This window comes from Camelina sativa, chromosome 19, assembly GCF_030686135.1.
Source record: "Camelina sativa cultivar CO46 ecotype springtype chromosome 19, ASM3068613v1".
Classification (NCBI taxonomy): domain Eukaryota; kingdom Viridiplantae; phylum Streptophyta; class Magnoliopsida; order Brassicales; family Brassicaceae; genus Camelina; species Camelina sativa.
The window spans coordinates 4,119,838-4,146,251 of NC_141898.1; the positions used below are offsets into that span (position 1 = coordinate 4,119,838).

Sequence of the window (26,414 nt, forward strand, 5' to 3'; positions counted from 1 at the left end):
AGCAAAGCAAAGATCAATAATGGTGGGTGAAGAAAATGGCTTCACAGAGACCATTTTATTAATAATTACTACTCATTTTCAACTATTCAAGTAAACGCGTTTTGTCTTTAGCACAGATGTTTGAACTGTGTATGTATGTATATACATGTATGTATGTACTAGAGAAGAGGAAGCTAATCTTCTTTGCTTTCAACTTCGAGAGAGACCTCGTTGCGGCGCATAAACGGGAGAGTGAATGGTGGATTATACTGCAGGAAATGAACTGATATGTGTCAGTAGAGAGTCTAAGACATAAGATTGGATTTTCATTATTTTAATTATGATTGTTGATGAACCTGTGCAACTTCAACTGAAACTCCATCTTTCACTCGAAACTTCTTGTCATTTTGAAGAGCTCTCCTTAGTTCTTGCTCCCGTCTCTCAATCTCTTCATCGGTAACATAGCCTGAAACAAAGTTGATTTTGTTCACCGGTAACAACAAAAATCTGATTATGTTAGATGCTTCAAGAGGTACCCTCTGAAAGACAACTATTCCAAACCATGATGAATATGTAATGAGCATTATTGTTTGTTTACATGTCAAGGTTGTGTACTGTATATTACACATTAGACTAGACAATACTATCTTAGAGAATTCATTAGCTTCAAGATAAACACTTGTTTTTCATTGTAGCAAAATTCTGCTGAAATTTTTGACCTCTTGTTTGTAATCATGAGAAGACAGGCATATATAAATGGAACTAGTTTGGTGTTCTCTGGTCTATATCATTGATTATTCAAACTAGAGAATCATCAGACGTGGAAGTGAAATCGAGTATCCTTTACCTGAGAAGGCGACAACAGCAACAATCTTTCGTGGCACCTCCTGAATTTTGACTGAAGGATCTTTTGGCAATGGCAAATCCGAACCATACTTTGAGGGCATGACAAAAGACATCCGCCACTGGTTTTGATCTTTAGCCTGAAGCAACAGTATACATGCAAATGAACAAGATACCAACTGACTAGGAGTAGAATCAAGAACAAGATAAAAAATGAACCAGAGACAATTTCAGAAAACAATTTTTGTGAGCAGCTAACAAGTAGGTAGCCCAGGTTCCTAGCACTTACATAATAGGAAAATAATACTATCCACTATCACTGATCTACACTCTAAAGCATAGGAGTGTGATGCTCTCAATAAACAATCATCTAGATATGGTAATAAACAGAAGAAACTAACTCACTCAAAGCTCCTCCAAAGTATGCTATTGCTATCTATGTTTAAAATAAGCTAAGAACTTCCAAAAAGAGACGCTCCAAGATCCATTGATGAAATATAATACCTTGCTAGTTATCACCGGAGTTGTCATTTCCATCTTCTCTCCAACAGATTGGACTTTACGAGTAACGACAGGAGTCGTCATCTCCATTTTCTCTTTTATTGTGTTCTAATGAAAAACAAAAAAGTATCCAAATTTAAAGCAAAACAACAATTCAAAATCATACAAAAGATGCAGCAAAATCCATAAGGAATGCCTTCATAAGTACCTTACCAAAGAGGTACTCAGCTAACACATTGAAAGACTTAGAAGGACCATAGAAGTCAAATCCATTTTCTCCTGACATAGTAGTCTCGGCCACAAAATAAGGCTGTTCCAAATTCATAACATCAAATTCAAACTAACACCCCAGTTTAAAACAGAGAGTGTGAGTGAAACCACCAAGATAAGAGCAACTAAGAACAAACCTCGACTTCTCTAATCTCCTACTTGTCTGTCTTACTTAGAACTTTGAATTCCATTGTCTCGAGATCGGGAACTACAGAAAAAAAAAATTCAAGCTTTAGCAAATAAAAAGTGAACACAAAGCTAACACAATTAAGCTACACACTAACCAGACATCAAAGCTTCTTCAAGATTAGAGCTATTGAAACTCTTGGGAAACACGTATTTCGCAGTCTCCACCACCAAATCAGCCAAAACTAGAATGAATTTGACAATGATGGAAGTTCAGATACAAAAATTACAGCAATTGAAAGATTTATAAAGACGGAACATTTACGGCGTTGAGAGACAGAGGACGCCTGAGAAGCGAGAGCAAAGACAAGAGAAACCCTAGATTCAGTGGCGGACACGGCTGCTTGACTCTGCCGTTGTTGCCTCGTAGCTCTGTTCATTGCTATCACTCTCGCCGTTCTGACGCCGGAGCAAACAATTGAGCATCTCTGATTATGGTTCCGATACGAATTGAGATCGATTGAGAATTTCGTGTGAGACGAAGAGAGGAATGATGATGCAGTGGAGGAGGAGCTGATGATCATCATCTCTCTTCTTCGCAATCAATCTTTGGAGTTTCGTTCCACTGTTTTTTTTTTTATTCCCATAAACAAAAAAAATATATAATATTTATTTATTTAACGACTGCTCGATTTTTTTACTAAACGATGCCGTTTGGTTGGACGGTGGACCTATCCATACATCATACCGGTAGATTTCTTGCTACAAACCAATCGGTTTAATACGGTTTTCTTTCATTATTATTCGCCTACAATAATTAAATGGTTCTATGATTTTATGATTTTATCCATAGCCCAAGAACAATTAATGATTTTACACTTTACAATGAAACCCAAAAACAAAGTGAAAACTTTGTACATGGAATTCTTTTTTTACCATAGTCATTTGATTAATCTCTATTTTTTTTACCATAGTCATTTGATTAATTTCTTTGGTGTTATTGTCTAAGATGACATATTAAAGTAATACCCTCTAATTTTATACTACATCATAAATGTAAGGTTTCAAAATTTCAATCTCTCATTGATCTATTTGGTATTTTTTTTTAACTAAACTTAAAACACAACACATTTAATCATATACATTAATTAATATTTTGAATTTAGTCTTTATTACTAGATTGTAACAGAAATTACACAAATTATGAATTGACTATATTTTTCTCCATTCATTTTTAATTAAATACACAATTAGCTATAATTATAACTGCTCTAATTTAATTATTTAAGAAATATAACTTCCATAATTTTTTATCCTATAAATAACAATTCTCACATCCTCCTCCACCATATCTCAAATCCTATTTTTTTTTTTTTTTTATGATCTTGCATTGGTTCAAAACTCAATTAAGATATCAATGTAAGAGTTTGATTATATATGTTGTTTAATATATATTTTACAGTGTTTTCAATTCTATCTCTTCTTTGTTTTTATATACTTATTCCTTTCTTATATTTTGTTTTGATTTAAGATATATTTTAATATGTGTAATAAAATTTGGATGGCTATAATAAAATTAATTAATCGGATTCAAAAATATTGATTCTAACCATCTCACAATAAAAGAATCAAGCTAAAGAAACCATTTCCAGTCATGTATATCTAATTTATTTTAAATAAAAAATATGCAATGTTCTATCGAAAGATTCTTTGGTAATATAATTATGAAATCAATTTTTCTGAACTCTCTCTTACCTCCAACAAAATTGTAACCTTTATTTTAGAATACTCAACATTATATTTACTTTGTGATTCAACATATAATTATACAAAAATCATTAATTTTTTATTTAAGTCAAATATGTATTTTAAAAGGATTTATATATATATATATATATATATATAGAAAATAATTTGATATTATATTTTCTATCTAGTTTTTATTACAAGGATGAAACAATTATAACTAAATCTAGCAACATAACTTAAACTAAGGTGAATATAAAAAAAATACTAAAAAAAAATGAATCTTTGGGGATGTACTTTAAAATTTTGATTGCACTTCATTTGATTTTATAGAAAATATATGTAACTTGTTACTTTCAAAATAATTTTGTTTTTTACCATTAAATACTTTAGGTTATGTGTTAATTTATATAAATAATTTAAATTAAATATTTGAATATCATATTAAATTTCAATTTTATCATTAATAATATTTATTTTTTACCTCAAATTAAAAATATTAATGAAAATTATTATCAAAGTTGAAAAATAAAAAAACAAAAAATTTCAAGAAATATGTATATATGATTTATTAATTATGTGACTTTAGTTTATTTCCTAAAAGTTGATAATAAAATTGTTCTGGACTATCCAAATCTCTGTGGGTTCACAAGAGTCAGCAAAAGGGAGAATGCGATTGCTCGCAGACGATGCAAGGTACCATAGGTACTGAAACGTTTTCTTTCAAAAAAATATAGTGGTAAAATAGTTTTTATAAAAGATAATAATAATAAATTCTATATGCATGAGAAAATCTATGGACATTTTTCTAGCCTTAAGAAATAATGCAATATTTATATAAAATAACTATTTTCAAAGTATTACTATATTGTCTCAATCCCTCAATTGTGGCTACGATTGTATATTCCATAGTCAACTTTTATTTAGATAATAAAATATTAAGGTGATTTTTTTGTTTTTCTTTTTAAGCTATATATATATATTACGAAATAAACATATTCATTACACATGTATAGTAATAATAGATATTACTTCTTCGTTAATTATTTATTATTATATAAATAGATTTTTTTTTTTGTGAATTTATATTGAACAAAAATGTGTGACAACAGAAGTTAGCTAAAAAGTTAATAAGAAAGGGAAGTGATTACAGATAAAATATAACAATGTATAACCAGAATATCCGGAAGTCGTTAAATAATAAAATATCAAGTAATGATTTTTTGTTGTTAATATACGCATTTGATTTATCGTGCCTACCTAGGCACTATCAAAATGAATCAGACTATCCAAAAATATCAACTTTGCATAAGCTACTTATTTGTGTAGGTTGTGTTAAGAGCCTTTGACTTATGCCACCAAGAAAATCGTCAGAGTAAAGTCTCTCAAAGCTTTGTTATCATAAACAAATTGGGCACAATGGGCCAAGTGATAAAAGTATTTAGGGCCTTGGAGGTATTGTTTTTTCGCAGTATCCTTCATTCTAACTTGTATTTTATTCTTCACTACATTAACTAGGTTTAAAAATAAATTAGGTAACAACTGTGCTGTTGAACGGAGTGAAATTTTTGTTTAAGATATTACATTTGTAAATATATTTATTTAGTATAACATTTATAATACAAACTTATATTGATTTGAATTTATGTAAGTTTATGAAAATTAAAATAGTAATCGTTTCACCATAAATTTTAGATTGACATGATAGCGGATCTGGATATTATGTGAACCGAATTAGTGATCGTTAGATTTTTTATCAAAATCTTGATCTATTAAATCAGATAAAAATCACAAAAAAACTAAAATTTCATGAACTGGATAATTTAAATAAAATTGTTAACTCGGTCAAACCCGTCCGCTAAGCCATCCTGCAACGGGTTTAAATATTTTGAGCCGCATCTGTCCTGCTTGAATTCTGAGATCCGCGTGGGTTACAAATGCATTTCAATAAATCATTTTTATAATATATTTAAAGCTTAACCTTAATTAATATTAATAAAGTTAGGTGATAAAGTTTTTAGGAATAACACATTTTTTTTTTGTCAAAAACACAATGACATATAGTTGTAAATAATAAATATAAATGAGGTTAAATAGCTAAATGTGTTTCGAGCTCTCTGGCGACGACACATCAGCTTTTTCAAGAGAATGCTTCTCTGTTAATATATAGGGGATAATAAATTAAAATATCAAAGTAATATTTTTTTTGTTTATGATATAACCATTCGATTAATCGTGTGTACGGTGTACCATGCACTAGGCACTATTGAAATGGATTAGACTATCCAAAAATATCAACTGTGCATGTTGTGTTAAGAGGACTCAACTTATGCAGTTATGCCACCAAGAAAATCAGAGTAAATCTCTCTAAGTTTACAAACAGTTTTGCGATAAACAACTTGGGGCAACAAAACATATATTTGGTCAAAGTGATAAAAGTGTTTAGGGTTCGGTTCGGTCATCAAGGAAACTTTTAATCTTGGAGTTGGAGGTATTGTTTTTTCGTTGTATCCTAGCTCTATGCTAACTTGTATTTTATTCTTCACCACATTAACTGGTATTTGTTTGTACGTAGTAGGTTGTTGTGCTTATCTTGATGTCGAGAATGCAATGTACCCTTCGATCGGTAGCAGCTAGCGTCAACAAGTGTAAACACACACATATGTAAGAGCTTATATTATTATATAACGACATGATTTTGAAGATGCTATGTTATTATTTGTTGAGTAAATGCAGTGCCGTGCCTAGGGATCTAGAGGCCTAAGGCAAATATTGAAGATTGTGGACATTTTTTTTTGGTATAAGAAAAAAACAGAAGAAAAAAAATGCATCTAAGCTTAAAATTTGAAAAAAAAAACTTTAAAAACAATTGTAAATACAAAAAGCCTCTAATAAACGTAGAAGTATTAGTATTTGTAGAATGTAGCCTTGGAATATTGACCACTCACAAGGTAAAATAATGTGAAATATTAAGATAGTTTCTATAAATTAAGCATGGCTCTGAGTAAATGATTAGTCCAATGGAGGAGCTGATGATCATCATCATGTCTCTTCTTCGCAATCAACTAGGAGTTTGGTTCCACTGTTTTTTAAATTCCCATAAACAAAATAATATTTTATTTATTTAATGACCGCGCTCGATTTTATTTAAACGATGTCGTTTGGTTGGACGGGTGGACCTATCCATACATCATACCGGTAGATTTCTTGCTACGAACCAATCGGTTTAATACGGTTTTCTTTTATTATTATAATTACACTCTCCCGCCGAGGCTCTTGGCTTTGTCCCGACGACTGAGAGAAACGGAGTCGCACAATTTTCCGATTATCCCAAATTTATTTTGTTTTGTTGAGATCTTTTTGCTTAGATTCTGGTGAGGAAGCTATGAGGGAAGAAGAAATAGAGAAGATCCGAGGCGTGGTTCGAGACTGCGTAAGTAAGCATTTGTACTCGTTGGCCATCTTCTTCGCCGACAAAGTAGCGGCACTCACCAATGACCCAGCTGACATTTATATGCAAGCTCAAGCTCTTTTTCTCGGCCGACATTTCCGACGCGCCTTTCACCTTCTCAACTCCTCTAAGATTGTCCTCCGAGATCTTCAATTCCTTTACCTCGCCGCCAAATGCCTCGTAAGATTCCGATTTTGAATTTCAGATTGTTTCGCTTGAATCTAGGGTTTTAGGTTTTATCGGGTAAAATCTGTGTGTGTGTGTGTGTGTGTGTGTTCAGGAGGAATTGAAGGAATGGGATCAGTGTCTCTTGATGCTTGGTGATGCTAAGGTTGATGAAGATGGAATTGTCTATGATGCCAAAGATGGTCACGTCATAGTTTTTGATAAAGATGCAGAGGACCGAGAGATTAATGTAAGTTAGATTTTTTTTTTTTTTTTTTAACTCTATTCAAATGTATAATACTGGTTTCTCCACTATACCATCTGAGGTTGAAGGTTTTGCAAGTACCTGCACTGATATATGGGGGGGTTGTCTTTTGCAGATTTCATCGGCAATATGCTTCTTAAGAGGGAAAGCATATGGAGCGTTACAAAACCGTTCTCAGGCTCGACAATGGTCAGTGAGCCTTCTTCTTTCACTTATCTTTCTTGTTCAGGGGATCATTTTCATTTTGAGAGACTGATCTTATTGAGTTAGTGGTGTAACATGATCTGAGCATGTATTTACGTTTCACTGAACTGCTAGTAGGAAATATTAGGATCTTGTGTGTAATCTGGCTGATCCATCTAATCATGATTGAGTGGTGTGTGGGAATCTTGAACTCCATATCCATTTAACTCATTAGTTTCGGTTGGGTTTGCAGGTACAAAGCTGCTATAAAGGCTGATCCTCTGTGCTATGAGGTACTTTTAGCGCCCTAGTCAATTGCTCCATGTTATTTTTAGCAAAAAACCTGATGTAGCTTTATCAGAAAACTGTTACATGGATGTGATTTCTGTAATCTGTCCTTTCAGGCTTTGGAATGCCTCATTGAAAGTCATATGCTTACATCTGAAGAAGGTGAGTTATAGTTTTTTAGCTTTTTCATTCTTCTTCATTTTATCGTCTTATTTGTTTCATGGTGCAGTCGTTTACATGATTAGAAGTTAACTGAGACTTCAATTGACTTTAATTACATAAATTCAGAATCGAGTCTGCTTTATTCACTGCAATTTAGTCCAGAAGACGAATGGCTCTCGTCTTTCTATTCATGCTTGATAAAGAAGGTAAACATTTCTATGTTGTACAGTGTTGATCCGATGTGTCAATAGTTATGTGGCGCTTATATTTGGAATTTGCTTGCTGATTCTCTATTCTGCTAATTTCTATTGGCAATCATCTTTCCTTTTTCTTCTTGGTACTTACTAGTTCTTCATGTCTAGTATGACAAACAGAGCACGATAGATGCTAAGTTCAAGAAGCTTGAGAACGAAAGTGGTAGTGTCTCTGGATCATCGATGATCACATTGGCTAATAACACTGATCTGTTGGCCTGTAAAGCTGAGTACTACCATCAATGCTGTGAATATCAGAAGTGTTTCGAACTAACCTCTGCGTAAGTTGTATAGTACTGCTGATACTAAATTTTGAGCAATATGAAACTTGAATGATTATAGCAATGTGATCTCTTTTGGTCTTATTTGACAGACTCCTTGAGAAAGATCCTTTTCATTTGAAGTGTACCTTGGTACATTTGGCCGCTGCCATGGAACTTGGTAATTCAAATGAGCTTTATCTAATGGCGTGCAATTTGGTAAAAGACTACCCTTTAAAGTGAGTATAAAATTTACTTTCTCAAGCTATATGGCCAGTGGGTGAGCATGTCAATATAGTTCTTATGATTTTATCCCAATCGTAGCTAGGATAGTTAATCTGTTTATGGTTCAGCTTGTCAAGACCATGAATCAACTTCAAGAGCATGTTTTTCTGGTTGAATATGTTTTCTTTACTTCATCTCGTTGAACATGTGAAAATGATTTCAAATATTTGTGTCTGAGTCAAAATTTGCATGATTCCTTTGCTTGATGCTGTGGTATAAATACTCATATGTGGTTTTGTAGAGCGTTGTCATGGTTTGCGGTGGGTTGTTACTACTATTGTATCAAAAAGTATGCTGAAGCTCGGCGGTACTTTAGGTTATGGCATTATGCAGTCTTGATCAACTCTAGTGGTAGGTGCATGTGTCTGACCTAGACCCCCATTTATTTTTATATGGTCTTGCAGTAAATCTACGAGTATAGATGGCTCATTCTCACCAGCTTGGATAGGTTATGGTAATTCCTTTGCTGCCCAAGAGGAGGGTGACCAAGCCATGTCTGCCTATCGCACTGCCGCTAGGCTATTTCCAGGGTAATCAAGTTACTCTTGTTTTCTTCAAAACTAGTGACTGTAAATGTGTGACTTGTGTCCAAAATGAGTCATTCTTAGCCCTCTAGCATTGTAGAAGTGTTCTTATTACGTCACAAATTGTTTTTTACAGGTTGAATCTTGATATTATCTTGTTCCAGGTGTCATTTGCCAACTCTGTACATTGGAAATGGAGTATATGCGAACTCACAGCTACAAGCTTGCGGACCAGGTAACAAGTTAGACAATGCTGTCGGATCTATTCAAACTATATGACTTATTGACTTATCTTTGTGCAAATATTGTATATACTTTGATCCCTTGTCTTTGTCCAGTTTTTCTTGCAAGCAAAGGCGATATGCCCTTCGGATCCACTTGTTTACAATGAACTCGGAGTTGTTGCATATCATATGAAAGAGTGCGTTCCTCTTCTATTTACAGTCTACTTATCTTTGAGATTTCCAAATGCTATTAACGACAAAGCTACACAATAAAATGGGGAGAAGGTAATGATCCAGTAAATTGAGTCAACAACATTAACTATATTTCAGGTATGGTGAAGCTGTGCGGTGGTTTGAGTTGACATTGTCCCATATACCATCTGCATTAACTGAAACCTGGGAACCAACTGTGGTCAATCTCGCTCATGCATATAGAAAGCAAAGGTGTATTTTGGTGCACACACAACTAGCATCTCCTGTTGTGAATGTAATGAAGTTATTGACTCGTGAAATTTCTTATAAACAGAAAGGACCATGAAGCTATCTCATATTATGAGAAAGCACTTACACTATCGACAAAAAGCTTAAGCACTTATTCCGGCTTGGCTTACACTTACCATTTGCAGGTATTTGAATGTACTTTTAAATGACAGTCATTTCTTTGAAACAATACTTGCGTTGATTATCACATTTTTTCCATTTCCATCTCATTCTTGTCTAGGGGAAATTCTCAGCTGCCATCTCATATTATCACAAGGTATACACTCTACTATATATTAGAACTATAATTATTTCCTTAATTTTCTTCTCTGACTGTCGGTGAGCTATACATTTTTCAATTTTTTTTTTTTTTTTTTTTTCTATTTCAGGCCTTGTGGTTGAAACCTGATGATCAATTTTGTACCGAAATGTTGAACGTAGCTCTCATGGATGAATGTCAGACTGGGGTTGATGCAAAGGTTGAGCTCTGCTAGAAATTGGTCAGTTAAATTAACCGTCTTATTCTAGTTCTTGTTGTAATTTATCTGTACTATAATTGTGACGCCTAACACAACTTATAATTTATTCCATGCATCAATAACCAAGAGACTGTTACAATATATTCTTTAAAGGGTCAAATACACTTCTGTTTTTTTTATTTTCTGGTATAAACCAACGTTATACGGACAATAGACATTCATAGATAAATAAAATTTCCTACTGTGTGAATGGGCAGCTTTGTTTCTCTGCAGTGTTGTCTCCAGTGTCTGTGGTTTTGTTCTCTGATATAAGAGGTCCCTTGAGTAGTCCCCCGAACAGTTCTCCTGGTTCATAGTAAATCTCAATCTCCTCTGCTCTAATCGATTCATCAACCTGTAGAGAACCTCTAGAAGTATGTGAATCCTGATGCTAGAGTTTTAACCATTTAAAGATTAGGAGGGACACAAATTCATGCTTTAGACATACCTTTAGAACTCCTAGACCCAGGAACTGAACCATTACTGACCCATTTCCCCAGTAGGAGCATGACCTTTGAAAGTTCCTTCAAAGTATCCCCAGTGTCTAAACTTGAAGGCCATAACAGGCGGTCCTGAGTACACAGAGAGTACTTCCCATGCAAAGCCGCGTGGTAAAGCAGATCTAAAAGCGTCATGTGATGACTCGAAGCTCTCTTCCTCTGGCTTATAGTACTGAAACTCTTGAGGCAAAGAGTTCTTAAGCAAAGCATTGTAACTCCCAAGCCTAAGCGTCTCTTCAGCTGATAAACCTTCCCTCCCTAATAAGTAAAACCACTTTAATCCTTTTCTTTTTTGGAACTATACAGTTTAAGATCATATCGATTAGGTGCATGTGGTAATTACCATTGACAAAGAGCTTAAATTTCTCGGGATTTATGGTCTTGAAGTCCTGTAAACGGATCTTGTGTGAAAACTCCATCTCCCATGACTTGATTGCGTTTTGCACAGTCTCTTCCAACGCCTGCGCTCACAATCAAACACAATCAACGAATCAGATTCACATATTATAAAAGTAGCAAATATCATATTGGTCTTTCTTTGTCAATAAATCCCGAGGACCTTGGTCTGGCCTTCTTCGAATAGCTGATTCACACTATTGAAGTCTGGAGGGTAACCGTACCTCCACTGAACCTTTCTTGCATCTTCAAGGACAGATCTATACTTATCTCTCTCTTCCCTAGTAGCCATATAAGGTTTATGTAACATTTGTCTAGGCCCACTCCAAGAGAGATGTTAGGCTTAGGAGGCAACGGGCGGAAAATTATCCGCATGGTTGTTGAACCACCTTTTCTTCGTGGGGCTTATGTGTTCCTGTCCATTGGTGATCCCTCGATAGAATCAAACTACACTCTGATAGTCGGGGATCACCAATGAACAGGAACACATAAGCCCCCCCCGGAAGAATAAATGGTTCAACAACCATGCGGATAATTTTCCGCCATTGCCTCCTAAACCTAACATCTCTATGGAGTGGGCCAAGACATGCTAGACAAATGAAACGACGAAAGAAAAATGAATAAGAAAAAAAAACTTTGGTAGAACTTCATCATTTTGAGAGATGAAATGTGATATGGGTTAAGAAGATGTTTTGTAAGGGGAATATGAACCCATATGCATGTATATATATATGGTTTGTGATTGTAACAAATCATTACAAACAACAAGTTCTTTTTTGTTGTGAAATATATAATTATGAAAGAAACATGAAATATTTTATTTGTCAAATGACACGCTAAAAAATGTTCAAAGATCATGCAAGTCGTTCAATAGTAAAGTAGGTTTGTGTTAGTCAAGCTTATTGTAGGTTTGTGTTAGTTAAGCTTATTATTGTAGGTTAGTGTTAGTTAAGAGGCTTAAAATTATGCGACCGAGCTATCAGAGTAAAGTCTCTCAAAGCTTCAAACAGCTTTGAGATCATAAACAAATTGAGCACAATGGGCCAAAGTGATAAAAGTGTTTAGGGACATCTTGGAGGTATTGTTTTTTCGCAGTACCCTAGCTCGCTCCATTCTAACTAATATTTTATTCTTTACTACGTTAACTGGTTTTGTTTTTTCTTCGTCTAAAACACTTGTTTGTACTAGGTTGTTGTGCTTATTTTGATGTCGTGAATGCAATGTAGTGATGTACACCCTTCGATCGATAGCAGCTAGCGTCAACCAAGTGTGAACACACACACATATGTAAGAGCTTATATTATTATATAACGACATAATTTTGAAGATGCTATGTTATTATTTGTTGAGTAAATGATTAGTGATTAACAGTCCTAATATATAGTTACGTTCGCACCTTTTGGGTCATCTAATTATACGATACAAGCACATAGCAAACGTCTATATATGCTAATATATAGTAGTCACTAGTCACATACTCACATTATGTGAAACTCCACACATAAAAATATTACATGGTCAATTCAAATAACTTTAAACAACATTCCAACCATATATTCTACGTAAAAAAAAGAAGGAATTACTCAAAACTAGATACCAAGAAAAAGGAAAAATTTAAAAGAAAATGAATAACAGAAAACAAATTAAAACACCATGCAACATCATATAGCTATTTCGTCTTCAAATCACGCGGGTGACAACTACTCTAAAGATGGAGGGAACGCAGCTCGTGCTCCACGTATCTAATAAATAAATAAAAGTAACATTAAGTGATTGTAAAAGCTAGCTTAACTAGAGGTACGTACAGTTTAAATATATATAAGTGATGTGGCAACCAAAATCATCAATAAAGTACTTACTCAAATCACCAGTGACTCTCACCAAATTACCACAAGTGTATTCCAAGTTTGGTGTGTTCAATCTAACCAAAATTGCCGGAAGATGATTATAATTTAGTTTAGCTCGACCAACAGAAATTTGGAATGAGAAAGAGCTTTTCTCTGAGGTCGCCGGCTTCTTCTTCTCTAAACCAAGGAATCACATCACCCGCTGGTACTATATTTCGCTGGCCGTTGTCGTGGTCGTCATCATCATCATCATCATCAGTTTGTGGCGGTAAGTTCACAATGGTAATCCCAGAGGTAATCCTAGGAAATATGCACAAGGTCAAAGAAAAAAACAATTATTGGGGTCAATTATGTTATTTAAAAATTTTAAAAGAGTCAATTGTTGCTATTTTATATGGGTCAATTTGATTTGTTTCCTAAAATTTCAGCTAATAAAAAAAATGCACTGTCAATGGACCCACATGGTTTTATACCCTACCTCCGCCACCGGAATTCATAACGCAACTGCACCAAGTCTGGACGCAACGTAAAATTACTGCTCTTAGCACCAACAGTGCTTAAAAGGATTTCGTCGTCGTCCCATAGCCAGTTCAATGACCACAGCCCTTGAATGTCCTGATACTTCAAGTAGTTGAAGATTGTGACGTTAGCCGTGTAACTACCACGAGTGTTATTCATGATGTCCCATCTTATTGTCACATTCCCGTCTGGATTCCAATCTGATCGATCGAAAGAGAGAACCCAATATATATATATATATATATATATATATATATATATTTAAACGAAAACATGTAAAAATAATTATGATGGCATTGGAATTGTTGATTCTCTATATATAACAAGCATATATGATGATTCAGCAATAGAAATAGAGATCGAGTTACTTACACTTGGGGCTACACAAGCAGGTTTGAGAGAAATCGGAACTATTTTTGTAATATGTATGCAGACTTGCGATACATCTATTTAGAATCATAATATTTCGAGCCAATGAAGCCTCCACCAAAAGCAAGAGAAAGAGAAATTTCGCAGTTGAATATACACTCCACATTTCGTAAGTTTTTTTTTTTTTTTTTTTTTTTAATAACACGCAGAAGAAGAAGAAGAAGATGAAGATCTCTCTTTTAATGCTTTAAAATTAGGTTCTCCTAACAAGATTTTAGCAAAATATTCGGAACAATATTTAAGATTTTTAGATGATCTTTTTCAATCTTTAGTTTTTTATAAATCAAAAAGTTTTTAAAAAAAAATTATATTTTTTTTTGTTTGCGGTCCTCATATCATACCGATAGATCAGATTAGTAGACATGAACCGATCGGTTTAATACGGTTTGCGGTTTTATGTATCTCACTTTCAGGTTATTTAACTACTCTTTAAGGTCGCTTTGACCATGGCGGAAACTGGAGATCGTTGGTAGTAGAACAGGAGAAGACAACACAACTGTGGAATTGAAACCAACCAGCGAGTTAAAACCGTTCAGACCAAAGAGTTTGAGGAGGAAAAAGAAGGAGGAGGAGGAGGAAGAGCCGGGTCTGTTATAACACGCGCCGTCGGAAGAAGAACGGGGCATGGGTCGACTCTCATGGGCAAGTCCGGTTCAGAGATTCCGTTTCTTCTCTTACTTAACTCAGGTTCTCTTCGTCTCTAATGTTGTTGCTCTCAACAATGGCTAGGTTGACTAGTTGATGATTGTAAGAAAGAAAGATTTGATTTTTCAGATGAAGATACTTAGTATAACACTTGTGTAGTCTCTCTTGTGTTTTTACTCTTCTCTTGCTCTGTAGCAGAAGGGGACAAGAAGTGTTTTGCCTTGCTCTGGCTATAGAAATCGGTATCTTTCGTCTCTAGGTAATCAGTAACTTCCTTTTGTTTTTGTGGTTTCCATGATTGGTTTACTCTGTATCCTCACCTTTACGAGAATGTGTTTCGTTTTGTTAGTTGAAGCTTCAGATTGTGAACTTGATGAAGTTCCGGATGATAGCAAAGTAGCGGAGAAAGACACTGCTCTACATTTAGCATTATCACAGCTTTCGGGTGATTTTGATAAAGACTCCAAGTTGTCATTGCAGCGGTTTCTCAGAAAAAGGAGAGTTTCTGTAATACCTACTGGTTCCCTTAACCTTGATCTTGCTCTTGGAGTTGGAGGATTGCCAAAGGTTGTTTAATTTAGAGTCTGAGATAGGACTAGCCAAGCTAAAACTATTTCACTTAATGAGGTCTCTTTGGGTTTTTTTTTGTAGGGAAGAATGGTTGAGGTTTACGGAAAAGAAGCTTCTGGAAAGACAACCCTAGCTCTTCATATCATCAAGGAAGCTCAAAAGCTTGGAGGTAATGTTCTTGAATCTTTCAACACATATGCTTGAATTGGAATCTTGGCACTTGTTACTTGACTCCATCTTAAGTTTGGAACAGTGATCTTCTAGTTTTTTCATTCTTGTTTCTTTGATTTTTGTGAAGTTTATTCTGTGCTTCTTAGCTGGCTGGCTGACTTGCTTTAATGCTTCACTCCGTTAGTTTTTTTTATTTTTAATCTGAAAAAAGGACTTGTTTGTACCAGGTTATTGCGCTTATCTTGATGCCGAGAATGCCATGGATCCTTCTCTAGCAGAATCAATAGGTGTGGACACGGAAGAGCTTCTGATATCACGACCTGATTCTGCTGAAAAGATGCTAAGTATTGTTGATATGCTAAGCAAAAGTGGGTCAGTAGACGTAATTGTGGTTGACAGTGTGAGTATTCAGCTTTTCATTCTTTTCATTTCAATATGTTCATGTATTCTTTCTGCATCTGTTAAAATTAATGGTGGAATTTACAGGTTGCTGCTCTTGCCCCTCAATGTGAACTTGATGTTCCTGTAGGAGAAAGATACAAAGACGCACAATCAAGAATAATGACGCAAGCGCTCAGAAAAATCCACTACTCAATTGGCTATTCTCAGACACTGATCGTTTTTCTTAATCAGGTAAGAGTATTATGGTTTATCCTCCTCGGCTCCTTAAGTTGGATCATTTTGACCCACGTTCCGAAGATAAGACCTCTCTGCTGATTCTGTGATCCAGGTCAGATCACATGTCAAATCTAGCATGCGTTTCCCCCACGCTGAAGAAGTGACTTGTGGAGGAAACGCATTGCCGTTTCACGCAGCTATACGTCTCAAAATGATAAGAACTGGGCTAATAAAGACTGGCAATAAGGTATTGTTAGGGACATTGTTTCCATTGTGTTACTGTAAACTTGGTCTCCCTTGATCTGTAAAAAGGCTGCATATGGCAGTCGTTTTTGTTTAAACCTGATATCTTCATCTTCTTTTGATTGCTTTATTTTCGCAGATAAGTGGTCTGAATGTCTGTGTTCAAGTGGTGAAGAATAAACTGGCACCAGGAAAGAAGAAATCTGAATTGGGAATTCACTTTGGTCATGGTTTCTATGTGGAGCGAGAAGTATTAGAATTGGCTTGTGAGCATGGAGTTATCATTAGAGAAGGAACTAGCTATTTCATCGAAGGTGAGGTCATCGATGGGAAAGACGCAGCTGAGAAGTATCTGGTTGAAAATAAAGAGGTTCTTGATACTGTTGTCGAAATCCTGAGGAACCAGCTTTTCAAGATGTGAAAGAAAGAGAGGACTGTTTCTGTAGAGCCAACAAATGTGTATGTTTCGATAGAGCCAAACACCAGTTGAGCTGCTTTTTCATCAACCTCGGCTTCCCTATTAAGCAACGTGTAACTAAAAGGGGGATCAGAGAAGACATGCCAAAGCTAGTTGTTGTTAGATGTTATCATAGGTACTGTTCTTGCTAGAGATTATCATGTGCTGCAGATATTCCTGTTTCATTATTTCTTTTTTTGTCTTGAATCACCTCTAACCCATATTTACCAACAATTCGGCAATATCATCTTCACAAAGTTTGACATATGTAATTAAATAGACTAATCATATGTTAGATTAACTGCACTATGGACAGATCCATCTTCCATCCTAATCCAGGACTTGATACGAAAAGGCATTTCAGTAATCTCCAAAATCCTTGATCCTCTTGGCCAATTTCCGTACCCACCATAGCCCGTGTGTCTAGCAAAGCAGAGCCAGAGCTTATTTTTGTATGGACAGCACCAGTCTAGTCCATGGTTGTGTCCTACAAACACAGCCTACGGAAAAATAGAGCCATCATTGTTCCGTTCCATATCAAACTTAAAGGCGTATATATATATATGTAACACAATTTCGTGTTTAGTTGATACCTTAACTGAGGATCTGTTCTCAAGAACTTTCATCATCCCATTTTCAGCTTCTTGAGCAGCAACTTTCTCTTTGTTGATTGATCCGACACATGGTTTTGTTATCCATACCCTTGGAGCTACTTTTTTGAATGCTTTACTAGGAATGTGCCAAAATATCAACTCTGGGATCCTGCACGAAATGAAAATCTTTCAATATCGACTTAGCGAATGATTTATGTCCAAGATATTATCTTGTAGTAGTTATTATCATATAATGAGTTTTCCCCACCAAAATCTTTAATGTTACATACCTTAAATCGGGATTAAGAGTATTAGACTTGGTTTTAAACCATTCAACTTGAGCATTTGAGATAACCTCCGGGTATGAACCACCGCCCGAATCAAGAAAGTATAGCAATGCCACGGGTGGTTTAGAATGATTCGATGATTCCACAAGAAGGACATAGTTAGACATGCTTGGCCATAGCTCCTTAGGACCAATCATTGAGTGTGAGAGTCCATTGGAAGACTTTATTTCTTCCTGAATCAGTTCCACTCGAGTTGTTCCTCTAAACGCGCATCCATCGTCATCATCTTTATCCGATGTGGGGCAGCGAATAGGAGGGATACCGGAAGAAGAGAACCAATCCAAAGGCCAAAAGAAAGAAGCATCATCGTGGTTACCAAAGAGAGTAGACCATGGAATGCCTCTGTCTCTTGTAGGAGATATTGCTTTGTCCCAAAACAAACTTGCGTTTTGAATTGCTATGTTGTTAGCCGTTACAACATCTCCCAAGTATACCACAAAATCTGTTCTATTTGAAATTAAAGAAACAGTTATTTCAGTTAATCTTCACATAATCAGTTTAAACAGTAGTGTGTTCAATCCAATGTAACCAAACCATCCAAAACTAACAAACCGACCAAAAATTATAATTACATCAGTTTACAGTTCATTATTTCTACACCAAACTAGTCAAACCAAAATGATAAGGTAATTTTTTTTGTTTTTAACTTCATTGAGTAAAACTGTAAAACCAAATTGGTGCAATTGATGTTTGTCATGACCTGGAGTTTCAGAGTCCAGAACGGCGGACATAAGGTTGAGGGAGTTAACATCCTGACGAGGACCCCAATCAGTCCACGTGTCTTCACCGAAGTGGAGGTCTGCAAAGATTGCGATCTTGAACGGTGTTCCTTCCCGCACCCGAAGATTACTACTACTCTTCGTCGTTGCCGTCGTCGGGATGCTTAGCTCCCATCCTCCTACTCCTACGGCTGATATTAGTGGAAGAGATAGAACGGTGATGATCAGATACAACGACCATCTTTTCATTCTTGGAATAGTAATAATACAGTAGTATGTATGAGACGATTCAAAACTATTTACTGAAGTTGTGATCTTTTCTTTCATGTTTCACAACTTGATAAAGATAAGGGTCCTTTTTGTGTTTGCGACAGAAAATAACTAAATCATTATAAAATTCATCTGTTAAGTTTTCTTGGATTTTGAATTATAAATTAGCTGAACACAAGAAGAAGAAATAATAATAATAATAATAATTGAGTTATAAAAACGGGTTAGTAATCCTGAAAAACACAAAATGGCCAAATTAGGTTAACCATCTAAATCGATGTAGAGCATATTCAAAGAATATTCAATTATCTCTTTCTCTCTTTCTTTTAGTTGATAGAAAAGAGAGGAATCTAGCCAATGTTTTTTTGGGGGTCTCCACTATCCAATACCCATGTTACGTCGAGTTCTATTTCAACTTTAAAGGCACATGCACTGACATTAATTTCCACTTCTTCCTCGTAAGTCTTAATCTTTTTTGTCGTTGTTGTCCACAATAGTTTTATATGTTCACCTCCTACTCGAAATGATTAAAAATTTGTAAGTTTTCGAATTTTGTATACTATAGACTGTTACGGAAAAGAAAATGTAATTTGGAATTAGAGATTGAGAGGAAAAGATAAACTAACACAAAAGTGTAATAGAAAAGTACAGCTTAAGAGGAGGAGGGTTCTCATGTTATGTAAACTGGACCAACGAATCAAATGGTAATTATGAGAAGAATAAAAGTGAAGTATAAAACAATTGTAACTCTGTAAGGTTTGATTACTCTTACGGAGCTCTATTTTAGATTTTGTAAAAAAAAAAGTCATCATCTCTTTAGCAATCTGAGCACATCTCCAACAAGATGTAGCGATCCTGTGACCAAAACCTGTTGCATAAACAAACACCATTATAACCCCAACGACTACAACACCAAATAAGTTATTGTTCTGTTCAAAAATCAGGCTTTCATTCTTGTCTTTGAAGTGGATACTGAATATAGCTTTGACTTACCTCTAGTTTCAGTGAAGGGTTTCGACGCACGCAGTCTCGTAGCCAGTTTATAGTCAATGGCAATGAAGGCATTACAGCGCTGGAAGTGACGACTTGTGTCCCTGCAGGTCCTCCACAATGAGGTGCATCTCCACATAGGAAATCATGGGGTGGTAAGGCGGTTATTCCATCGGATTTCAGTGTATGGTCAAGCGCAGCATCTGATTAAGTCACAGGACATATGATCAAGTTTAGGCGTGACATCAACAAGTTTTCAAAGAAGCAATACTTAAGCTTACCTGTTCCTTGGATTGATTTCTCCCATAGTCTTTGTAGTCTGAATTGCCAAGTCAAATCCTTTCTACGTGTATCCGAAGGAATCGCTGATGCACCCGAAATGACCTTGTTGTAAGTAGACATGCTCGGAACAAAAAGCGCTCTTGAGATATGAGTGCCTGAGAGTGTTTCATTCACCAATACGCATCATAAGTATTGATAGCAAACTCTAAAAACAGAGTACAACTTGTTATCAGATAACCTGAGGAAGCGCAAGTGGTGACGAGCTTTGGAAGTAAAACTTGAGGGTCTCTCACTTCCATGCAGTTGAACAGAAGAATCTATTAGCACATAAGAACTCTTCACAAGTCAGATCAAATTATAAAACACAAAAACCAATTTGCAATACGTCGAACAGAGAAGGAAGTTAAAAGAATTGATTCATCAATGTTGGTCTTGATTACCTGTTTGGAGACTCTGTTAAACTCTCTAGACTCTCTACTATACTCCCCATTTCTCCTGTAACCATTGACAGCAGTCGACAAGCTTTTGTTTCCTGTGACTGCAGCAGAGAACCATCGACCACAAGCCTCCATGCTTTCTGGACTGTGAGCTCCATCCAAGTAAAAGATCAGATCACCGCATGAAGTTTCCGTCGAACCTGACGATCCTTGTGGATCTGAAACTACATCATGAACAACTTGAGCTCTCCCATGAAGACGTGCCGTTGCAAGACCATGACAGAATGCCACGGGAATCTCAGTTTCCTCGCTTTCCTGCTAAAAAAAATCCGCAAGGAACAAATAAGATTCACCAAGTAGAGTCCTTGGAAGTTTTGATAAAGGATTAATGACCAAGAGCAAAACCCAACATTTGGAAATATCTTCTCCCAGTTCCCAGTTCTCTGAAGCCAGCATCTTGAAAGAGAAACAGCAAGACCTGCATTTACAAGCTGATGATCCCCAGACAAGCCGAGCGCAACTCCGTCCAACTTTTTAAGGTCAAGAGGCGCTACTACTTCCAGAGGAACCTGTAACGCACGATACGCAGCATTCAGCATTTATTCCTTATAGTTTGGTTATTAATTATAGTATCATTAAACCACAGATGTCAAAAAGACCATTATTTGAAACGTAAACTGTTTTATTTCCAAAACTAAGAATCAAAGACACCAAGGAAACTAAGCTAGAACCCTGGTGGTGAGTTCTGGAGCACCCCACAAACTCTCCCAAACCCAAATCATTTTCAAAAATTTGATACCTCTTCCCACATTACTCTCCTAATTATATAGACCCTGGTCAGTGGTCACTAATATACACATGTTGATGTGGCATAAAAATTTGATAAACTCTTCTCAGAACTATAACTTTTTCGAGCTTATACAAATAACTAACCGTTAAAACACCAGCAGAAGTGGAATGAAATATAAAAACCTACTATAGTTACCTCAAGATTGTTAGCTGTTTTCTGAAGAACTTCCATTGCTTCAGAGAGTTGGGGTACTGTGAAGGCGGGGATTTGAGGCTTTCATTAGCATACAAGAAAACAAAGCAAATCAGAGAATATCTAACATGAAGCTGTCAATGGGAAACTTTGAAACAAATATATTGCATTCAAAAAATTATGAGACAAAGAAAGCCTTTTGAAGAGTAGATAATATAGTTAGAAGGTTTATACCTTGAGAATCCCAGCCTTATGAAATGCAATATCAGCTAACGTATTTCCTGTGTAGAATTAGCATTGAGAATCCCGAGTTAGAAGGATGAGGGAGAAACTAATTTTGCCTAATGAATTGAAATAGTATCGCATACCCAATATATCCATATGGTCCATCCCAAGAGAAGCAATGCCGCAGACGATAGGTTTTTGAATCTGTAGTTTGCATTTTCCGTTTTAATGAAGACAGATGTCCAACATTGAATAAATATGACAGGAAAAACTCAGGGGACATAAGCTTCTCAAAAAATGCTTACCACATTTGTCGTGTCAAGTTTTCCCCCAAGTCCAACTTCAATGACAGCAACATCAACCTATCAGGAACAACAGTAGTAAGCATCCAGTTTTAGCCAAATACATAAACCGTTACAATGCAAAGGGAGCTATGGTGAAAGTAGCTGATGAGAGAGGAAATACTGTAAGGAGTGTGAAAGTAAAAACTATACTTGTCGAGACTGGCAAGACCAAGTTACAAGTGATATCATATGATTAATAATAGCAATTTTGGTCCTTCAATAAGCCAACGGGTTTTAAAGGACCATAACTGAAAGTAGCCTATGATGCAATTGCGAAGATGACCCATTTTTTCACAGAATATTAAGTAATGATGACTTGTGTTCGGAAAGAAAAAAAAAAATACATAGAGACTTATTTATTTGAATAATACTAATATACCTTTTCACAAACAAAAATCTTAAATGCCAATACTGTGAGGAATTGAAAAAGAGGCGGCATGGTAAGACCATCTACAGCTTTCTCCTGCAAATAAGAAGCTCACTATTAGATATCTACATTGTTTAGTAATCTACACTGAGTGTTTTACTCATAGTTAACCAATGTCTATAGATAGCACTAATAAAAGGTATACAACAAATACATTCTACAGATCAAGCGAAAACCTTTACATTCTCAGTCCATAAATACAAAGAACACATAGAACGGGAAATTGCTATAAAAGCAATGCAAAGAGCATGGCTTCTGGTAATTCGTGGCAGAAAGTTAACATCGAAAAGGATGTTTTACCTTCAGTAACTTCCAACATTCCCAAAAATACTGTAGAAACTTTTCCTCAGATATATCCAAGCTGGAAAAGCAAAACAGCAGTCAAATCCGTCTCTTGTGTGTTCAAGTAACATTGAAAATCAATATATTGATGAACTTACCCATCTATTCGGAATCTTTCCCTTACATCAATCAGGTGGGGAGATGTAAACATTCCGGTTCGAAACCCACAATTACGTAAAATTGCCTCACTAAAGACACATGTTGAACCCTGAAATACACAAATACAAAGCCAGCACTGAAGAAAATCAGTAGCTACATATGGATATTCTAATCATCAAATATTACTTCCACATAAGCTTAATCATTATGGACCACAGGAATTCCAGAGTTTAGAAAACGGAATATTGCCTCTTGCAGGCTCAGATATGCATTAGATGGTACCATCATAGATAGTTATTTCACTGAATGATGTTGGTTTTCTATTAAGTGCTACGTTCTCGAAGTTGGAAACAACATCATCTCACGTAAGTGCGACACTCTTTCTAGTGGCTTTTTTTTTTAAACTAAAACTCAAATCCTAGGACCTGCATTAGCTAAAGTGAAAAAGCAACGTACCTTCCCTTTAGTTCCTGCGACATGAATAACCTTTAGTTCTTTTATCTTGTCCTCCAGGTCCAAAATCTGTATTCCTCAGACCAAAACAACAAACACAATTCCCAGTTTTTAGTACCATCGAGAAGGAAAGATTACTATAGACAAGAAAAATATGAAAGAAATTTGACTTGAATCACATCACTCCAAATTCTCGATGGCCAGATGTAACATAGGTCATGTATCTCTCGACAGAGAAACCCCAAAAAAACTCAGTCTTAAGAAAAAAGAGCCTACTAAATTTCATACTTGCCACAGTTCAGAATGAGTTACACAACATTCATGTCACACAATTTTTTTTGCAAATATTCAACAGTCTTTTTTATGATATCAGTTTTATTTCGTTCAAGCTTACGAACTAGTGTTGACTGTACTCACCTTGAGATATGCGATGACTTGTTCAAGCTTGTCACGACTTCCACTAGTAGGTGTGCGGTCTCCACGGTTTCGACGAGAAATAAGAGTCGACAGCGCTTCCATGGCATCATCATATGAAGATAAAGCTGGATTATCTGCCTTGTCTTCCTTTGAATCCATATCAATGACAGTCTTCTCCACAACTTCTGTTGATTTGCTAGAGTACCTAAGATCTAGAGACACCAACATAGCAATATTTCACACCAGCCTCAGGCATGAAACTAGTGTAAGCATAGAGTGGTGTATATACTTACTGTTGTTGAAATGAACACGATCCCTAGTGACCGAAGGTAAACTGTGAAAGCCCCTCTTTGTTTTAGTGAAGAAGGATTTCCTTTTGTCAAAAAAGAATGGAACTCCAGGTGCTCCGCACTTTAGAAGCCCTTTCGCATAAACGAGCATCAGGGAATCTCAAATCTGCAACCAAAACATGCTTAGATAAGTTAGTAACTTGTCCGTTCTCTCTTTCTCATTCATGCCATTGTTCAATCACATAAGCCCCCAAAAGTGTCCCTATAAAAAAAAAGTATAGCTCATTCCAATTGTGGAACACTCATATCTATTCAGCCTCAACCCAGTTTCGAAGCAAGCACACAGAATCGATTGAGGAACACAAAAATACCTATAAAGTTTCAATCTTTCAGAAAGTAATATAGCCGAACCCAAAAGCAGTATAAGAGACGGATAGAGAGAACCAACCATGGGAAAGCTTCAATGGGTAAATCGAGTTCGCGGGTCAATAAAAGTCTTTTGTTCTCGTGTGGCTCTTCTTATTGCAACGTATGAAGTATCAATCAGTTCCAAGTAATTGTGGTAATCTGGGGAGAATCTTCTTCTTTAAGCCTTTTAGGGTTTGTGGGGTTGGAGACTGTCTCAGCACTCAGCACTCAGCAGCCATTTGCACTCTCCACCACCTTCGTTTTCGAATCATCCATCATCTTCCTCATCCCAACTTAATTAAAGCCATTCAATTAAATTATTAAATAAATTATTTCTTTTTGGTTTTGTCTCAAACAGTTCAATATCAAAAGTAGTTTTGTCAAAACTAACAAAAAAAACCTCCAAATCTCAATTTTTGCTTAGAAATTAGAATTATATGTAAAACTCTATTTTGTTGAATCATGGTAATTACCCTAATAAATTATAATATAAAATTACTCAAATCAAGTTTATAATCAAAAAAAAAAAAAAAAAGTGGTCCATAAAAATCTACACAAATGTTCTTATTATATGAAGATAATCAAATGATGTTAAAACAAAAAAATGAAAATAGTCAAAGTTTAAAGATAATCATGTATTCCAAAATTATACAATTACAGAAATTAGCATCGGTCTACTGATAATTAACTGATAACATACGACCTATCTAGAATTAACCGCCTCTTACTCAGCTTCACTTTGTGGTTGTTACAACTTTTACAAACTATTGTCATTAGAAAAAAAAAGTTGTATTCCTTGCCTGAAAACAATTCTTGAAGGTTTGAAACAAATAAAATTATACAAGTCTACCGTGGCAAGTGCACATCTCTCTGTACATATCTTAAAATCACTGTTAGTTGTAGTTCAACTTCCATTTTTTTTCTTCTCCACACTTAAAAAAATAAATGTTCAAGTTGCGATGCTATCTTTTTATAAATACTTCTCTCGTACCTTCTGACAATTGAAACAATTTGGTATATATAGGTCAAGTCGAACGTGGGTACATTACATAACAATATTAATTGGTGTAACTTGTGTAAGTCAGAGTCAATTGAAACATTTTGTTACGTAGGTCAAGTAACCGGTTACTGTGCACGTCTTGATGGTAAATACGCCAAGGCTTTCATGAGTTTTTTTAGAGATTAATTTAGGGCTCGAATATCAAAACCAAAAAAAAAAAAAAAAATGAGAATTGAGAATTGAGAGACGGTACCTATCTTGAAAAGAAAAATCGTTTATTGCGTTCTAAACCCTCTTAACATGCAAATACTAGTATACTACGGCTTGGCACTCAAAACACAACGAGGTCACGGGGATGCCTATTGCTTACCGAGGAATTTTTCGAATCCCAAAATTTATCGCCACTTGTGTTTTTCTTTGACGAACTATTTGTCTCCATGAGTGAATTTAAGTTAGAAACAATTCACAAAATGTAAAATAAATAATAAGTTAAATGGGGAAACAAACGGAGTCATGAGAAAGAGATAAGGTTTAGAACGCAGTAGAAACACACATGTGATAAGCTTCGTTTCGTTCGTTATCCCAACTTCTTCTCTCTGCTTCACATGCCCAAGATTGGGAATATGAAGTCTATATTTGTGTTACTACTACTACTACGTACTACACTTTTGGTAAATACCTATTTCATACAAAATATTTTATATACAAAATATGATAATATTGGTGTATAATCAGTAGTTAAGTATTTTATAATTAATTTAAACATGATTATTGATTGGTGTGTAAAATTTAGACCGTGCAATTGCCAAAGAGAAAATTGTACGTCTAGTGGACATTAATTAATGAATTTTACTCTTCTAGTTTGCCAAA

General features: G+C 35.5%; 7 protein-coding genes across 20 annotated transcripts; 2 read left to right on the forward strand and 5 right to left on the reverse strand.

Moving 5' to 3' along the window:
* Positions 1-20: 20 nt before the first annotated feature.
* On the reverse strand, positions 21-2,394 carry LOC104764714 (heme-binding-like protein At3g10130, chloroplastic). The gene is given in 8 exon segments (XM_010488301.3): positions 21-248; positions 336-445; positions 827-962; positions 1,327-1,431; positions 1,532-1,633; positions 1,731-1,801; positions 1,878-1,964; positions 2,045-2,394. Coding segments are annotated over 8 exon segments (948 nt in total). The 5' UTR covers positions 2,307-2,394; the 3' UTR covers positions 21-173.
* Positions 2,395-6,721: 4,327 nt separating this feature from the next.
* LOC104764715 (anaphase-promoting complex subunit 6-like) lies at positions 6,722-10,626 on the forward strand. 6 transcript variants are annotated; one of them, XM_087501977.1, is made up of 16 exons: positions 6,722-7,096; positions 7,197-7,331; positions 7,462-7,535; positions 7,783-7,822; positions 7,934-7,979; positions 8,106-8,185; positions 8,342-8,514; positions 8,607-8,732; positions 9,020-9,129; positions 9,227-9,308; positions 9,439-9,537; positions 9,641-9,723; positions 9,857-9,970; positions 10,053-10,152; positions 10,248-10,283; positions 10,396-10,626. In XM_087501977.1, exons 1-12 carry the CDS (start codon positions 6,851-6,853, stop codon positions 9,717-9,719), a joined length of 1,290 nt encoding a protein of 429 aa, XP_087358103.1. In that variant the 5' UTR covers positions 6,722-6,850; the 3' UTR covers positions 9,720-9,723; positions 9,857-9,970; positions 10,053-10,152; positions 10,248-10,283; positions 10,396-10,626. The 6 variants fall into 6 exon arrangements, with proteins under 6 accessions (XP_087358103.1, XP_087358105.1, XP_087358102.1 ...); XM_087501979.1 differs by having other exon boundaries at positions 6,744-7,096; positions 9,467-9,537; XM_087501976.1 differs by having other exon boundaries at positions 6,744-7,096; positions 9,020-9,094; positions 9,183-9,308.
* A 378-nt stretch (positions 10,627-11,004) lies between these two features.
* LOC104767404 (pathogen-related protein-like) lies at positions 11,005-11,712 on the reverse strand. Its single transcript, XM_087503135.1, has 3 exons — positions 11,584-11,712; positions 11,368-11,485; positions 11,005-11,282 (listed from the first exon to the last, which is right to left on the reverse strand). Exons 1-3 carry the CDS (start codon positions 11,710-11,712, stop codon positions 11,005-11,007), a joined length of 525 nt encoding a protein of 174 aa, XP_087359261.1.
* A 1,176-nt stretch (positions 11,713-12,888) lies between these two features.
* LOC104764716 (COBRA-like protein 3) lies at positions 12,889-14,329 on the reverse strand. The gene is given in 5 exon segments (XM_087501981.1): positions 12,889-13,162; positions 13,280-13,421; positions 13,423-13,567; positions 13,746-13,986; positions 14,159-14,329. Coding segments are annotated over 5 exon segments (753 nt in total). The 5' UTR covers positions 14,322-14,329; the 3' UTR covers positions 12,889-13,100.
* Positions 14,330-14,525: 196 nt separating this feature from the next.
* Positions 14,526-17,191, forward strand: LOC104764719 (DNA repair protein recA homolog 2, mitochondrial). 2 transcript variants are annotated; one of them, XM_087501983.1, is made up of 8 exons: positions 14,526-14,902; positions 15,059-15,119; positions 15,210-15,427; positions 15,512-15,599; positions 15,829-16,001; positions 16,088-16,234; positions 16,332-16,466; positions 16,602-17,191. In XM_087501983.1, the coding sequence occupies exons 1-8, from the start codon at positions 14,840-14,842 to the stop codon at positions 16,881-16,883; spliced, it is 1,167 nt and encodes a 388-aa protein (XP_087358109.1). In that variant the 5' UTR covers positions 14,526-14,839; the 3' UTR covers positions 16,884-17,191. The 2 variants fall into 2 exon arrangements, with proteins under 2 accessions (XP_087358109.1, XP_087358108.1); XM_087501982.1 differs by having other exon boundaries at positions 14,647-14,902; positions 15,056-15,119.
* Positions 17,108-19,232, reverse strand: LOC104764717 (putative inactive purple acid phosphatase 16). The gene is made up of 4 exons (XM_010488305.3): positions 18,560-19,232; positions 17,803-18,301; positions 17,513-17,681; positions 17,108-17,419 (listed from the first exon to the last, which is right to left on the reverse strand). Exons 1-4 carry the CDS (start codon positions 18,903-18,905, stop codon positions 17,201-17,203), a joined length of 1,233 nt encoding a protein of 410 aa, XP_010486607.1. The 5' UTR covers positions 18,906-19,232; the 3' UTR covers positions 17,108-17,200.
* A 219-nt stretch (positions 19,233-19,451) lies between these two features.
* On the reverse strand, positions 19,452-26,157 carry LOC104764720 (folylpolyglutamate synthase). 8 transcript variants are annotated; one of them, XM_010488308.2, is made up of 18 exons: positions 25,798-26,157; positions 24,585-24,837; positions 24,140-24,302; positions 23,847-24,058; positions 23,433-23,498; positions 22,976-23,085; positions 22,836-22,896; positions 22,488-22,571; positions 22,070-22,126; positions 21,908-21,968; positions 21,774-21,820; positions 21,543-21,620; positions 20,968-21,126; positions 20,561-20,872; positions 20,359-20,437; positions 20,120-20,275; positions 19,842-20,041; positions 19,452-19,716 (listed from the first exon to the last, which is right to left on the reverse strand). In XM_010488308.2, exons 3-18 carry the CDS (start codon positions 24,285-24,287, stop codon positions 19,657-19,659), a joined length of 1,890 nt encoding a protein of 629 aa, XP_010486610.2. In that variant the 5' UTR covers positions 24,288-24,302; positions 24,585-24,837; positions 25,798-26,157; the 3' UTR covers positions 19,452-19,656. The 8 variants fall into 8 exon arrangements, with proteins under 8 accessions (XP_010486610.2, XP_019097144.2, XP_087358113.1 ...); XM_019241599.2 differs by having other exon boundaries at positions 20,561-20,875; positions 25,915-26,011; XM_087501987.1 differs by having other exon boundaries at positions 25,915-26,009.
* Positions 26,158-26,414: the final 257 nt, after the last annotated feature.

What these genes read in the sequence shown, in the direction of transcription:
- LOC104764719 (XM_087501982.1), top strand. Translation starts at nt 14,840, where the DNA reads ATGGGTCGACTCTCATGGGCAAGTCCGGTTCAGAGATTCCGTTTCTTC. An exon ending in TCTTCTCTTACTTAACTCAG is followed by an intron (nt 14,903 to 15,055) that starts GTTCTCTTCGTC and finishes CTTGCTCTGTAG; the next exon opens with CAGAAGGGGACAAGAAGTGT. An exon ending in GGAAGCTCAAAAGCTTGGAG is followed by an intron (nt 15,600 to 15,828) that starts GTAATGTTCTTG and finishes TGTTTGTACCAG; the next exon opens with GTTATTGCGCTTATCTTGAT.
- LOC104764717 (XM_010488305.3), bottom strand. Translation starts at nt 18,905, where the DNA reads ATGAAAGAAAAGATCACAACTTCAGTAAATAGTTTTGAATCGTCTCAT. An exon ending in TCTGGACTCTGAAACTCCAG is followed by an intron (nt 18,302 to 18,559) that starts GTCATGACAAAC and finishes CAAATAGAACAG; the next exon opens with ATTTTGTGGTATACTTGGGA. An exon ending in AGAACAGATCCTCAGTTAAG is followed by an intron (nt 17,420 to 17,512) that starts GTATCAACTAAA and finishes ATTTTTCCGTAG; the next exon opens with GCTGTGTTTGTAGGACACAA.
- LOC104767404 (XM_087503135.1), bottom strand. Translation starts at nt 11,712, where the DNA reads ATGGCTACTAGGGAAGAGAGAGATAAGTATAGATCTGTCCTTGAAGAT. An exon ending in TCGAAGAAGGCCAGACCAAG is followed by an intron (nt 11,486 to 11,583) that starts GTCCTCGGGATT and finishes TTGTGAGCGCAG; the next exon opens with GCGTTGGAAGAGACTGTGCA. An exon ending in ATTTAAGCTCTTTGTCAATG is followed by an intron (nt 11,283 to 11,367) that starts GTAATTACCACA and finishes TTTACTTATTAG; the next exon opens with GGAGGGAAGGTTTATCAGCT.
- LOC104764715 (XM_087501976.1), top strand. Translation starts at nt 6,851, where the DNA reads ATGAGGGAAGAAGAAATAGAGAAGATCCGAGGCGTGGTTCGAGACTGC. An exon ending in CTGATCCTCTGTGCTATGAG is followed by an intron (nt 7,823 to 7,933) that starts GTACTTTTAGCG and finishes CTGTCCTTTCAG; the next exon opens with GCTTTGGAATGCCTCATTGA. An exon ending in GCTACAAGCTTGCGGACCAG is followed by an intron (nt 9,538 to 9,640) that starts GTAACAAGTTAG and finishes GTCTTTGTCCAG; the next exon opens with TTTTTCTTGCAAGCAAAGGC.
- LOC104764720 (XM_019241599.2), bottom strand. Translation starts at nt 24,287, where the DNA reads ATGCTCGTTTATGCGAAAGGGCTTCTAAAGTGCGGAGCACCTGGAGTT. An exon ending in TCGTGTTCATTTCAACAACA is followed by an intron (nt 24,059 to 24,139) that starts GTAAGTATATAC and finishes TGGTGTCTCTAG; the next exon opens with ATCTTAGGTACTCTAGCAAA. An exon ending in ATAAGGCTGGGATTCTCAAG is followed by an intron (nt 21,621 to 21,773) that starts GTATAAACCTTC and finishes TGCTAATGAAAG; the next exon opens with CCTCAAATCCCCGCCTTCAC.